The 12,072-nt window shown below is 44.5% G+C and overlaps 1 protein-coding gene and 1 long non-coding RNA gene across 7 annotated transcripts in view; one reads left to right on the top strand and one right to left on the bottom strand.

Annotated features, from left to right (window-relative positions):
- The window catches only part of RNF216 (ring finger protein 216), a 144,720-nt gene that overhangs the window by 76,484 nt on the left and 56,164 nt on the right, over positions 1 to 12,072 (bottom strand). For 5 of the 6 annotated variants that reach the window (XM_047713079.1, XM_047713080.1, XM_047713078.1 and 2 more), the window contains 3 exons: positions 11,843 to 11,980; positions 9,964 to 10,112; positions 9,341 to 9,419 (listed from right to left, as the gene is read on the bottom strand). In XM_047713079.1, coding sequence (XP_047569035.1) covers positions 9,341 to 9,419; positions 9,964 to 10,112; positions 11,843 to 11,980 — 366 coding nt within the window. Of the gene's footprint in view, positions 1 to 6,751; positions 6,958 to 9,340; positions 9,420 to 9,963; positions 10,113 to 11,842; positions 11,981 to 12,072 lie in introns of those variants that run through there. The other variant, XM_047713083.1, reaches the window with a different exon arrangement.
- On the top strand, positions 5,542 to 8,201 carry LOC125090422 (uncharacterized). The gene is made up of 3 exons (XR_007124330.1): positions 5,542 to 5,642; positions 6,569 to 6,821; positions 7,542 to 8,201. It is a non-coding gene; the product is annotated as an uncharacterized LOC125090422 (long non-coding RNA).

Raw genomic sequence — 12,072 nt, 5'->3', positions numbered from 1 at the left:
TTTCACTGCTCAGTGCCCAGTGTCAAGGGACAGAAAAGATTAAATATAGGAATAAAAACTACTCCCATAGGACCAAGGGGAAACGAAAAAAACCCCGTTTTGTTTATATTAGCTTTTCTGTTTAACCTGTGTGTATACACGCATGTATACGTGTGTGTATAAAGATTTTTATTTATTTGAAAGAGAGGGATTGAGAGAATGAGTGGGAGGAGGGGCAGAGGGAGAAGCAGAGCAGGGAGCCGGACACAGGACATGATCCCAGGGATCATGACCTGAGCCCAAGGCAGACGCTTAAGGACTGAGCCACCCAGGCACCCCAAGATTTTGTATTTTTGAGCAACCTCTATACCCAACATGGGGACTGAACTCACAACCCCAAGACCAAGAGTCGCAAGCTCTACTGACTGAGCCTGCTAGGCGCACCCCTCTCCCATGTATACATTTTATCTTTCCTCCCCCTTGAGTAGATCTCTTTCTCCTTTTCAGGTAAGTGCTGCAAACAACAGCAGACACCGTATTTTATACGACTTTTACTGGGAAGGCAGCATAGGAAAAAAGGTAAACAATATTTGCCTTTTGTTGTTTTTATTCTTCTTGGGAACACACACACACACACACACACACGCACATCCACTGAAAGAACCAGGCTCTCTAGTCACAGTGTTAGATGTGTGAAGATGTTAAGTAATGAAGTGTAATTGTCGACCAAAATCTTCCAAGGATCAAGAAGCCAATGATGAATACAAACACTGTAGCTGTTTGCTATGAGGAATTTTAAAAACTGGAAAATAACAAAAATATTAAGTTAAAAACAGAGTTAGATCCTGAAACCTCACTGCCACGATGCCAGCTCTGCTCCAGGATTGACGGGAGGGCACCCACAGGGATGCTGCTTGAGATCTACTCTGGGACTGTGTCTGAGGCAGGGAGGCCTCCCTCTGGGTTCTCATCATTGGGTAAATACTGTCCCTCCACTCCACACCTCAGAGGTCACTTTTTAGGGTGGCTGGGGGAAATGCCGGGAACTGAGAGCCCTGAAAGGCACCTACCCAACATGCCTGCATGCCACACAGCCTGCGGTCTTAAACTATTCCGCCGGAACCCTCCGGCTCTGAAGGAAGTGACTCACCTTGTGAGCAGGGGCATGCCAAACCCCCGGGAGGGAATTCCCATCCCACCTCACCCCACTTCTTTTGTGGACTTGCATAATGAAGCCTGGACTTCCACGCCAGAGAATGAGCGCTTACTCTGGGACTTAAAAAATCCTTTTGTTACCCAAACATTCGGTTCTTGTCAACATAACTTCCTAAATAAAGATCATCCCTGATAGTGAGAACAAGAGGATCAAGCTTCATTCCGATCTAGATAAATGTAAACGCCTGTGCTCAGCACAGGAGTCAGCTGACTGGCTGGGCCTCAAATTATAGTGGTGCTAGTAAGTGCCAAGCGTCCACTGTCACAGCTGGAGCCGCCCTGGCACTGACAGCTGGTCCAGGCTCATTTACATTCTCTTCACACAACCATCCAGCTACGGTAGGCGGCCGCAGATGCTGGTTTTTTAGCAACAAACTGGTTCACTGCAGATGTGAATTCTGGTTATATTTCACTGCCGTGGAGTCAATAACACTGAACGCTACAAAGGACAGGATGGGGCCTGGAAACAGTAGAAAAAGAGGAGTACGGAAGAGACAAGAGAAACACAGAAAAGAAAGGTGAGAAAGACACAGGAAAACAAGTACAAGTCACACCAGGAAAAGACATGTGATTGTCCAGCCATGCTCACCCTCTTGGTTTCACTACGGAACACCCAGCCAGGGGTCCTTCACAGTTCTTCGACTAAAGTCTTGCCACCTGATAGGGCTCCCTCCCTTACTTCATGAATAGTCTTAAACCTCCACCTTCTAGCTTTGGCTACCTTTCTGGAAAGCTCTACGTACAAAACTCTTGAATTTATGGAGCAAAGCTAGGATTCTGGAAAAGTACAGAAAGACTCAACAGGGAAATTCTGACCCTCAGAATAAATATTCCAAATGCATCATTTTCAAATCTCCTTTTATCTGACACTCTGCAGTCCCACACCAAACACATTCAATTCATTCCTAAAAGCACCATGCTGAAAATAAACCGATGAATCCTTTATCTGCAAACACACAGGGCGCTGAGGGCCTTGACAAAAGCATTCCATCATATCAATGAAACAAAGACTCTCTCCCCATTTCATCAAAGATACAGTATCTTATTCTCTTCAGGGATTTTAGAGGAATGATTCCAGGCATTCAAGCCCGCCTCTAGATAATGCATTAATATAAACGCCTCATCTCAGAGTGACAAGTTCCTGGAAATCTAACCGGAGTTTAGATTACTGGCAAAGACACTGCAATGAGGAAGCAGATGCCCTTTGTCTCACATGGGCCAAAAATCAGTTTGTGGCTCATTTCTTAAACATAAGCAATCCACAAGGATTAACGGCTGGTTTAGCCACCTAGCTGAAAAGAAACGATGTCATAAGGGGAATTAATTTAAGTGAAAAAGGTAAAAGCACAGGTCCTAAAAACACTGACATCTCTGATATTAAATTCCAAATGCACACAGTGGTTTGCTTTGGTACTGAGCCTAAAAGAATTCTGTTTACGAGACACAGTCTTGCTGACTGACATACTTCTGAACTGCTCAAGAGGAAAACCATTTCTCATGGAGTGTCAGTGCCACCTAGTGGTGACTCTCCATAGTGGCGAGTAAGGAGGGACCACTTTAGACCTAATTGTAAGCTTTCTCTCCCTTCCCCAGTGAAGAACAGGGCAGCAACTTCCCAACCTGCTGTCTCTGCCTCAGGTTCCCAAGAGACAGTTTTTACTTTATTTTCCACGGTGGGCCAAACTCTGCAGACATTACCCGAAGGTGGAAATTGTCCAGAACGTGGATGCTCTCATATGCAGGGAGGGTCAAGTTCTGAAGCACACTGTCATTGAGAAAGCCTTATGATGCATTCTCTTTACTGGAAAACATTACTAAGGGACATAAAAGGATCTGAAAAAATGTAAATACATGCTTTGAACCTATCAGGACTCACTTTAAAGATAATTATTTCCCTAAACTCATCTATGAATTTGATGAGACTACAGCAAAATGCTGTCACCATTCTCTAACTCCTGTAACCTACTTCTTAGATGGCCTGCCTCAGGCTTTCGTGCTCCCATATCTGTTCCCTGTCCCCAGGGCTCCCTCCTTCCAATGCTTCTTATTCTTGACTACAGAATTTTCCTCTAGCCTAGATCTTGCCTCATGTTCCTGACTCCAATCACTTTCTAAGTAATTACTGAGCACCTACTATGTGCCAGGCAAACATATACAAACTGAACACCTCCAGCCTCAAAACTCTAAATGTCTAAAACAGAATCGACCAACCTTCTCTCCTGGAGTCTTTTTCTATTCTTGTTTTCCTTTTTCTAAGAGAGGGGAGGGGAGAGAATCCTAAACAGGCTCCAGGCCCAGTGTGGAGCCCAACATGGGACAGAATCTCATGACCTCGAGATCGTGACCTGAGCCAAAATTAAGTGTCTGATGCTCAGCTAACTGAGCCACTCAGGCGCCCCTCTTCATCTACTCGATTGGCAACTATGTGTGAATAGCATCATCACCCACTTACCACCCAAACCAGAGAAGTGAGTCATCTGGACTTCTCCCTACCCCTCCAGCCAGAGTGTGTCCTTCGAATCCTATCTCCCCATTATCTTTCAAATCTGTTCCTTTTCTCCACCCCCATCATCTGTTTTGGTTCTCAAGATCTGTACCAGTCAGGACACGCTAGGTTATGCTGTTGGAACCAACTCCAACTTCAGTAGCTCCAAATAGAGACTTACTTCTACCTGTCCATCTTGGCAGAAGGAAGGGACAATGAACCATTAGCTCTCTTTTTCGTTGGGTTAAAAAAAAAAAAAAACAAACCATAATACACAAAATCTACCCTATGAACAAATCTGAAAGTGTACAGTACAGTACTGCTGACTAGATATGCACTGGTGTAAAGCAGATCTTGGGAAGTTTTGCATCCTGGGTGACCGAAATTCACAGCCATTGCATGGCAGTTCCCTGTTCCCGCCTCCCCTAGCCCCTGGCAACCACCATTCTCTTTCTGGCTTCTGTAAGTGACTACTACCTGCAGTAAGTGGGATCACACAGAATTTGTCTTGCTGTGATAGGCTTATCTCACTAGCATCATGTTCTCAAGGTTCACCCATGTCGTAGCATGACAGGACTTCTTTCTTTCAAAATCCTGACTACTATTCCATTGTACAGAAAGACACTTCCTGTAGCCATTCAGCCATGGATAGACATGCTGCTTTTATGTCTTGCCTACTGTGAACAATAACGTAATGAACGAGAGCACAAACAGCTCTTCAAGATCCCGTTTTCAATGGACAAATAGTCAGAAGTAGGATCACTAGATTGTATGGTACTTATATTTTTTAATTAAAAAAAAAAAAAAGATTTTATTTATTTACCACCCTCTCCTCCCCACCTCTACACCCAGTGTGGAGCCCAATGTGGGGCTTGAACTCACAACCCTGAGATCAAGACAGAAGCTGAGATCAAGAATCGGATGCTTAACCAACTAAGTTACGCAGGTGCCCCAAGATTTTTATTTCTAAGTGATCTGCACGCCTAATGTGGGGCTGGCATTTACCACCGTAAGATCAAGAGTCACACATTCTACCAACGGAGCCAGCCAGCTACCCTTATTTTTAATTTTTAGTTTCCATAGGGGATGTACTGCTTTACATTTTCATCAGCAATGTACAACGATTTCAATTTCTTCACATCCTTATCAACACTATTTCCTTTTTCCCCTTTTTGTGTCAGTGAGCGTCCTAGTAGATATGAGACGACCTCACTGTGGCTCTGATTTGCATCTCCTGGACAACGAGTGATGTTGAGTGCCTTTTCATATACCTGCTGACCATCTGTGTGTCCTCTTTGAAGAAATGTCTATTTTAATCCTTTGCCCATTTTTTTTTTAAATTTTTTTTTTAAAAGATTTTATTTATTTGAGAGAGAGAGATCACAAGTAGGCAGAGAGGCAGGCAGAGAGAGAGGAAGGGAAGCAGGCTCCCTGCTGAGCAGAGAGCCCGATGCGGGACTCGATCCCAGGATCCTGAGATCATGACCTGAGCCGAAGGCAGCGGCTTACCCCACTGAGCCACCCAGGCGCCCCCTTTGCCCATTTTTTAATTAACTTATTTCTGACTGTTACTGAGTTAAAGGAATTCCTGTGTATTACGGATATTAACACTTTATCAGAGAAATACTTTGGAAATACTTTCTCCCATTCCACAGGCTACCTTTTCACTGTTGATGGTTTCCTTTGCTGTGCAAAGGATTTTCAGTCTGATGCAGTCCTATTGGTCTATTTTGGTTTTTGTTGTCTGTGCCTTCGTTATATCCACGAAATCCTTGCAAAAACCAGTATTAGGAAGCTTCGTATGTTTTCTTCCAGGAATTTTAGATTGTATGTTTCAGTTTTTATTCCGTTTTGAGTTGATCTTTGTCGTGTTTCTACAGGCAGTCATCCAGTTTGTCTGGCACCATTTGTGGAGCAGAACGACCTTTCCCACTGTGTAATCTTGATGCCCCGGACTGCACAGGTATGGGCTTCCTTCTGGGCTCTTTGTTCAGTTCACTGGTCTGCAGGTCTGTCTTCATGCCAGTACCATTCTGTTTTGGTTACTTTAACTATGTACTATGCTTTGAAGCCAGCGAAGTAGGAGGCCTCTGGCTTTGTTCTTTCTCAAGACTGTTTTTGGCTTATACGAATTTTCGGATTGTTTTTTCTGTTTCTTCAAAAAAAGCAGCTGGGATTTTCATAGGAATTGTGATTAGATCTGTTAAGTGGCATTGGGCAGGTAGGACATTTTAACAATATTAACTCTCCCTTATACCGTGTGGGTTCATTTCAATTGGGGCCTATGTGGCTTCTTGAATCTGGATATCCATTTTCCTTTCCCAGACTGTAGAAGTTTTAGGCTCTGATTTTTTCAAACAAGCTTTCTGTCTCTTTCTCTCTTCTCCCGAAACTCTTACAGCACACACACTGATTCACTTAATCATGTCCCTCCCACTGGTGCCTCAAGCTTTCCTTATTCTTCATTCTTTTTTTCCTTTCTGTTCTTCTGGCTAGATAATTTCAAATTGTCAGGTAATTCACATACCTCCTTTTCTTTAGTGTCCTTTCTGGATATCTACTCTGTTCCTTTGGTTGGATCGTATTTCTTCCTGTGCCTTGTTGCTTTGTGGCAGGATCCACACATTTGAAGAAATGGTCCCTGGCTTTGCATAGGGAAAGACCTTTACCAGTCAACCTAACTATAGATTCTGGGAACCTTTACTTCGGATGTGTCTTCTCTGGACTTAACAAATGTAAATTCCCAATCAGAGAAGTTTTGCTAGCTTATCTTCAGGAGCTTATAAATCTCTTTTATAAATCTTTTATAAATATTTATAAATCTCTGGTGTCTGCTTACAGTACTATAGGACTGCTATAAGCAATCCACCTTCTTTTTGTTCTCAGCAGCCCCCAGTTATCTAGAGCGCGGTGGGTCTCATCCATGCTGAGGCGGGCAAGAGAAACCAGTTCCTTCAAAAACCTCCTCCCCCAAGAAGCAAGAACACTGGGTACGCACTCCACTCTTCCCTTCTCCAAGGGAGAAGCTGTCAAACCATATCAACCGCTGTCTCTGTCTGAACCATGGGTCCTCTGGGGCAGCAGCGAGCCTCGCAGCTCTGGTGTTCCAGGCATCTAGGGTCCGCTGGGTCCTGTCAGTGCGGTGAGTCAGGTGAGACAATAACCAGCCCTTTAGGCAGTACTCCCAAAGTCAGAACACCGGACCTATGCTTCAGCTCTTTCCCTCTTCAGGCAGAAGCAAGGAGTTGGGGGTTTTCTCCAATTCTTTGCACACTAAACTGAGGGGAAGGGCAGTGGTGAGCAAGTGTAAGCTTAAATGTTGCTTAAAATGTTGCCTTTGGGGGCACCTGGCACCTCAGTCAGTAGAACATGTGACTCTTGGATCTCTGGGTCTTGAGTTCAAGCCCCATGTTGGGTATAGAGCTTACTTAAATAAGTAAATAAATAAAATGCTGCCTTTGTTCTCAGCAATCTCCAACCTGGTGCCCCTTCCTGTCAATGCTTAGGGTCATGAAAGACCAAAGCCAGCCCCCTGGTTAGCTGCTCAAGAAGTCTGAACGCTAGATTATGTTCGAGTCTTCCCTCTCCTCTCCGGGGGGAAGCTAGGATTTAGGGGTTTCCTGTATGTGCAGATGGGTCTCTGGCAAGTGAGTTTCATGAATTTTCCTACAGGCTTCAAGGGAGCCAGCTCTGCAATGTCTGGAGTGCAGGAGCCTCTTAATTGGTTTCTAAGTTTCTCGTAAAGGGAGCTGGTCTGTGTACTATCGATCAGTGTATCTGTAGGGGGCTGGGGAATGAAGGTCTGGGGCTGCTTACTTGTTGATATCACCCCAAATCATGTTTTTACCACTTTTTCTCCAAGTGACTGACTTCATCCACATTGACATTTCATTGACCAAAAGAAGCTACATGGCCACCTCCAAGTTCAAGAAGATATGTATATCCCTTTCACGGAGAGGACACTGAATATTTGATGTTTCTGCTTCAGACACTTTCACTGACTTCGCAGGTTGAAGTTCTGAAGACACTAACAGGACACGTTTCAGACTCACATATGCCCATAAGACTGCCTGTTACTGTCTCTGGAGAATACTGACCTCAGCTTCTCTTTGGCCTTCCAAATTGTCTATGAGCAGTTTTATTGGGAGAGTCTAATTTGGAATTCTCAGAGGAAATGTAGTTCCCAGCTCCATCTTAGCAATTCATGGAGACTCCACAGGAGGTGGCAGTGACGGGAGTCTCTGACCTGGCCTACAACAGCCAAAGAGCTCTCCCTGGTATCTCAGCGCCCCCGTCATTCCCCCCTCCACCACCTCAGACTGGTATTCAAGACCTGCATAACCTGGCCCCACCCAGCTTGTGAGCCTTCGGGACTACTGATCTTCAGACCTACAACATTCCAGCATCCCCACTTCCCCCCACTCTCCCCTTCCTTTCCTTGGCTACTGCCTCCCCAGGCATTCCAGTGCTGGGCGCTCGGGGGGCACACATGGCAGTCAGGGTCTCCACTTAGTTCCAAAAGCCAGAGACTGTTGGGACAATTGTTATACAACAGCCTTAGGGTGGGGACACGTAAGTTCTAAGAATACACTCAGGTTTTACAAAGAAATGTGAATGCTGAAAACAAAAGGAATAAAATTTAGTCCATGAGTTTGGTTTCTTCCTCCTTTCCCAATGACTACTTTCATTTCTTCACTCCCACAACAAGGCAGAGATATTATAATGTTCAACTCTGGTCATGCTATTTTCTTTTTAAAGATCTTATTTATTTATTTGAAAGAGCTCACGAGCACAGGCAGGAAAGGGGGTTGAGGGAGAGAGAAGCAGATGCCCTGCTGAGCAGGGAGCCCGACGACGCAGGGCTCGATCCCAGGACTCTGAGATCACGACCTGAGCCAAAGGCAGACGCTTCACCGACTGAGCCACCCAGGCACCCTGATCATGCTGTTTTAGGAAAATGGCTTAAAACATACTTGTCTAGGTTGATGCTAGACATTTAAAAACTCTAAGTGGCTTGTAAATAGCTGACACATTTGAAGATGTTCTTAGCTCACAGTGGAGTCTAGTTAAAAAGAAGGTTTTCAGCAGCAAAATGACTGGACGGCTTTGGCACCCAACACAATCAATTCTTATAAGAACAGTTAGTGAATAATCTACCAGATGCGACAGAGATGCCATCATGATGCCGAGGCCTTTATCCCTTCACATTTTACATCACAACATTTGCCCTCACAGGAAGGCCTCCAACAGGTGACTGGAATTCCACAGGTGGCCCCATCCCTGCAACCATGTCAACCATGATTCACCAAGTACCAAACTTCATTTGCTTTCATGAAAAGGAGAGGCACACAAATCCTTCTCACAGGTCAAAAGGCAGAGGGGCACCTGGGTGGCTCAGAGGGTTAAGCCTCTGCCTTCGGCTCAGGTCATGATCTCAGGGTCCTGGGATCGAGCCCCGCATCAGGTTCTCTGCTCAGCAGGGAGCCTGCTTCTCCCTCTCTCTCTCTGCCTGCCTCTCTGCCTACTTGTGATCTATCTCTGTCAAATAAATAAATAAAATATTAAAAAAAAAGGCAGATAACCAGCAGGTATGTGGCCATCAGTGTAGTCTGTAACATCAAAATCTAGAAAACAAATCTAGGAAAAAATATGCTTCCCTACCTTCCGGCAGCGAGGATTGGGACAACTGAACCTCTTCACATCACTGTCCAACAGAGCAGGAAAGCTGCAGGAGGGGCACCTACAATCAAAACAGCAGAAGGAATATTACTCAGAATATTAAATTGATTCCATGTAACATAGAGTTTTATTTTTTGTTGTTTTTTTTGTTGTTGTTTTTACTTCTTTTTTAAAATAGAGTTTAACTTGGACAGCCTTATCTCCTTATTTTTAATTAAAACACAGACCGAGGATCTCCTTTGTACTGGCTCTTACCAGGAAATGCAGGTGCCATTTTGGGTCCTGCCTCAATGCAAACCGCTCAATAAACATAGACCCCTACCTCTGTGAGAACTCCTTGCCCGTGTCACCCCTCCTCCACCCTCCAACCCAATGTGTAAGGACTGTACCTATAAGCTAAGTGATTAAGAGGTACCAAGGAATGTGAGTAAAAATGTGAAATGTGGATTTTCCCATTAATAAAATTATCCCTATTGCTCAGAAGACCAGAAGACCTGGAAAATCCAGCTTTGTTAGACATTTTCACTGTCTAATGAAAGTGTTCAGGCAGTCTTCATAATGGAGAATGAGGTGACAGACAACACTCTCCAATTCTGAGAACTCACCTGACAAGCTCATCGGCGTAAGCTGCGGCAACTTCTTCTTCGGCTTTCCGCTCGTAGTATTTATACAGGATGGTCTGGGGAAGCACCTTCTCCAGCTCACTGGTTGGGAACGAACATGTGCAACTGCCTTCCATGCAGCTGAGTTCTGACTGGAATTATAAGGGCAGGAGGCAAAAAAAAAAAAAAAAAAAAAGGTAAAATTAAATTAAAAAAGAAAGAAGGAAAGAAAAAAAACTCAACCAAATTTTTAGAAAAACAAAAGCCTCGGGGTTTAATGCATCCCTCAACAGGAAGCAAACAGTGGTTAAGAAAGAGGCCATGCTCACAACAAGGAGACCGTGATAAAACCCCACAAAGTCCATCTATGAAACAGCACCAGAGGGCCTCTATCAGTCCGAATCACAGTAAGGTGCAGAGCAACAAGGAAGGTCATCGTGCAGTGTCTGAAAAGGTGGTATTTGTGAGAAGTGAGTTGATTTCCTCCAGAGACTCTAAAAAGGCTGGACGTCTAGACCTCGAGAAAGGCAGAAGGCGAGTGATAGAAGAGGGGACAGGAATACAGACTAAATCCAAGGGGATTGTGTGAAAAGTCTCTGTCTTGATCCTAACCCCATCAGATAGAGTCAAGGGACTAACTCTTCCAAGAAAAAGGAAGACAACTTCCAGGACAGTTGCCCCAGTGGGCGCTGGCCGTCATCTTCAAAAGCCATCAGCAGATGTCCTTCCCATCACATCAGTCTCACTTCCTCTTCTGCCTCTCTCATCCATTTTTAAGGATGCTTGTGATTACATTGGGCCACCTAGATAATCCAGGATACTCTCCCCATTTCAAGGCCACCCGACTAGCAACCTTAATTAATTCTCCTCTGTCATGTAAGGTAACTAACCACAGGTTCTGGGATGAGGATGGGGACATCTCTGGGAAACAATTATTCTGCTCATAATGGTTACTCCATTCTTCACTAAAACTGCAACTGACTTTAGCATAACTGATGTTGAATGATTACTGGTCAGTTATTTATGAAAAGTAATTCTGGTTTTCAACCATTCCATAACACAAAACAAAACACCTTTACGTATTATGTTATGCTGGTATCAACAGACACTAACTTCGGACAGAGAAATATGATCTTGGACAGTTACTTTTTTAAAAGCTTCTAGTTCTTTTTTTGTCTGTTTTTAAAGTTCACTTATTTTAAGTAGTCCCTACACCCAACGTGGGGCTTGAACTCATGACCCCCAAATGAAGAGTCACATGCTATTCTGACTGAACCAGCCAGGCATCCCAATAATTATTCATTTAACTACAAGTATAAAATCCTTTAAAAATTTTGTGTAAAAAAAGCCCAACAATGCACTCTCATTCAAACAGCTGTAAGGATCTCATTTTTATTACAAAAAGGTTCAATGAGTGGGGCTCCTGGGTGGCTCAGTGGGTTAAGTCTCTGCCTTTGGCTCAGGTCATGATCTCAGGGTCCTGGGATCGAGCCCCACATCGGACTCTCTGCTTAGCAGGGAGCCTGCTTCCTCCTCTCTCTGCCTGCCTCTCTGCCTACTTGTGATCTGTCTGTCAAATAAATAAATAAAATCTTTAAAAAAAAAAAGGTTCGATGAGTGAAGAAGTCGCGGTGCTCCTGGAGTAGGCATGAGGGAACAGAGGAACAGTGCCATTCCAAGAAGAAATCTGCTCTGCTTTACAACCAACACAATCACACCAGCCAGGCATTGTCTAGGAATCACACACTTACCAGCATGTCTCAAAAGCTCCACTTCACCCCAGAAAGGGCAATTCCACGAGGCATTTACACTCGTCTATAGATGGGGTCTCATACTCTGTGAACATTTCCTGTGTATGCGGACATATTCTGTTGAGTCTTACCTTTCCAGATCCAAAGACCGCCTCTTGGGCGTATCTGATGAGACATTCTTTGCAGAACAAGTGAGCATCTGCACACTGAGTGAGCTCCTCGAATGGAAACTCCCCGTAGCAGCAGCGGCACTCGATCAGCTGGCCGTCCTGTGGGCCGTCAGAGACAAATGAGATGCTAAGCACTGAGGTAGAGGGGCTGCTAGATTTCATATTCCCCCATTCCCAAACACACGCTGAGG

The sequence above is a fragment of the Lutra lutra genome, chromosome 18, assembly GCF_902655055.1.
Source record: "Lutra lutra chromosome 18, mLutLut1.2, whole genome shotgun sequence".
Taxonomy (NCBI): Eukaryota; Metazoa; Chordata; class Mammalia; order Carnivora; family Mustelidae; genus Lutra; species Lutra lutra.
The sequence above is the reverse complement of the archived record's forward strand: the minus strand, read 5'-3'. Positions and strand labels throughout refer to the sequence as shown.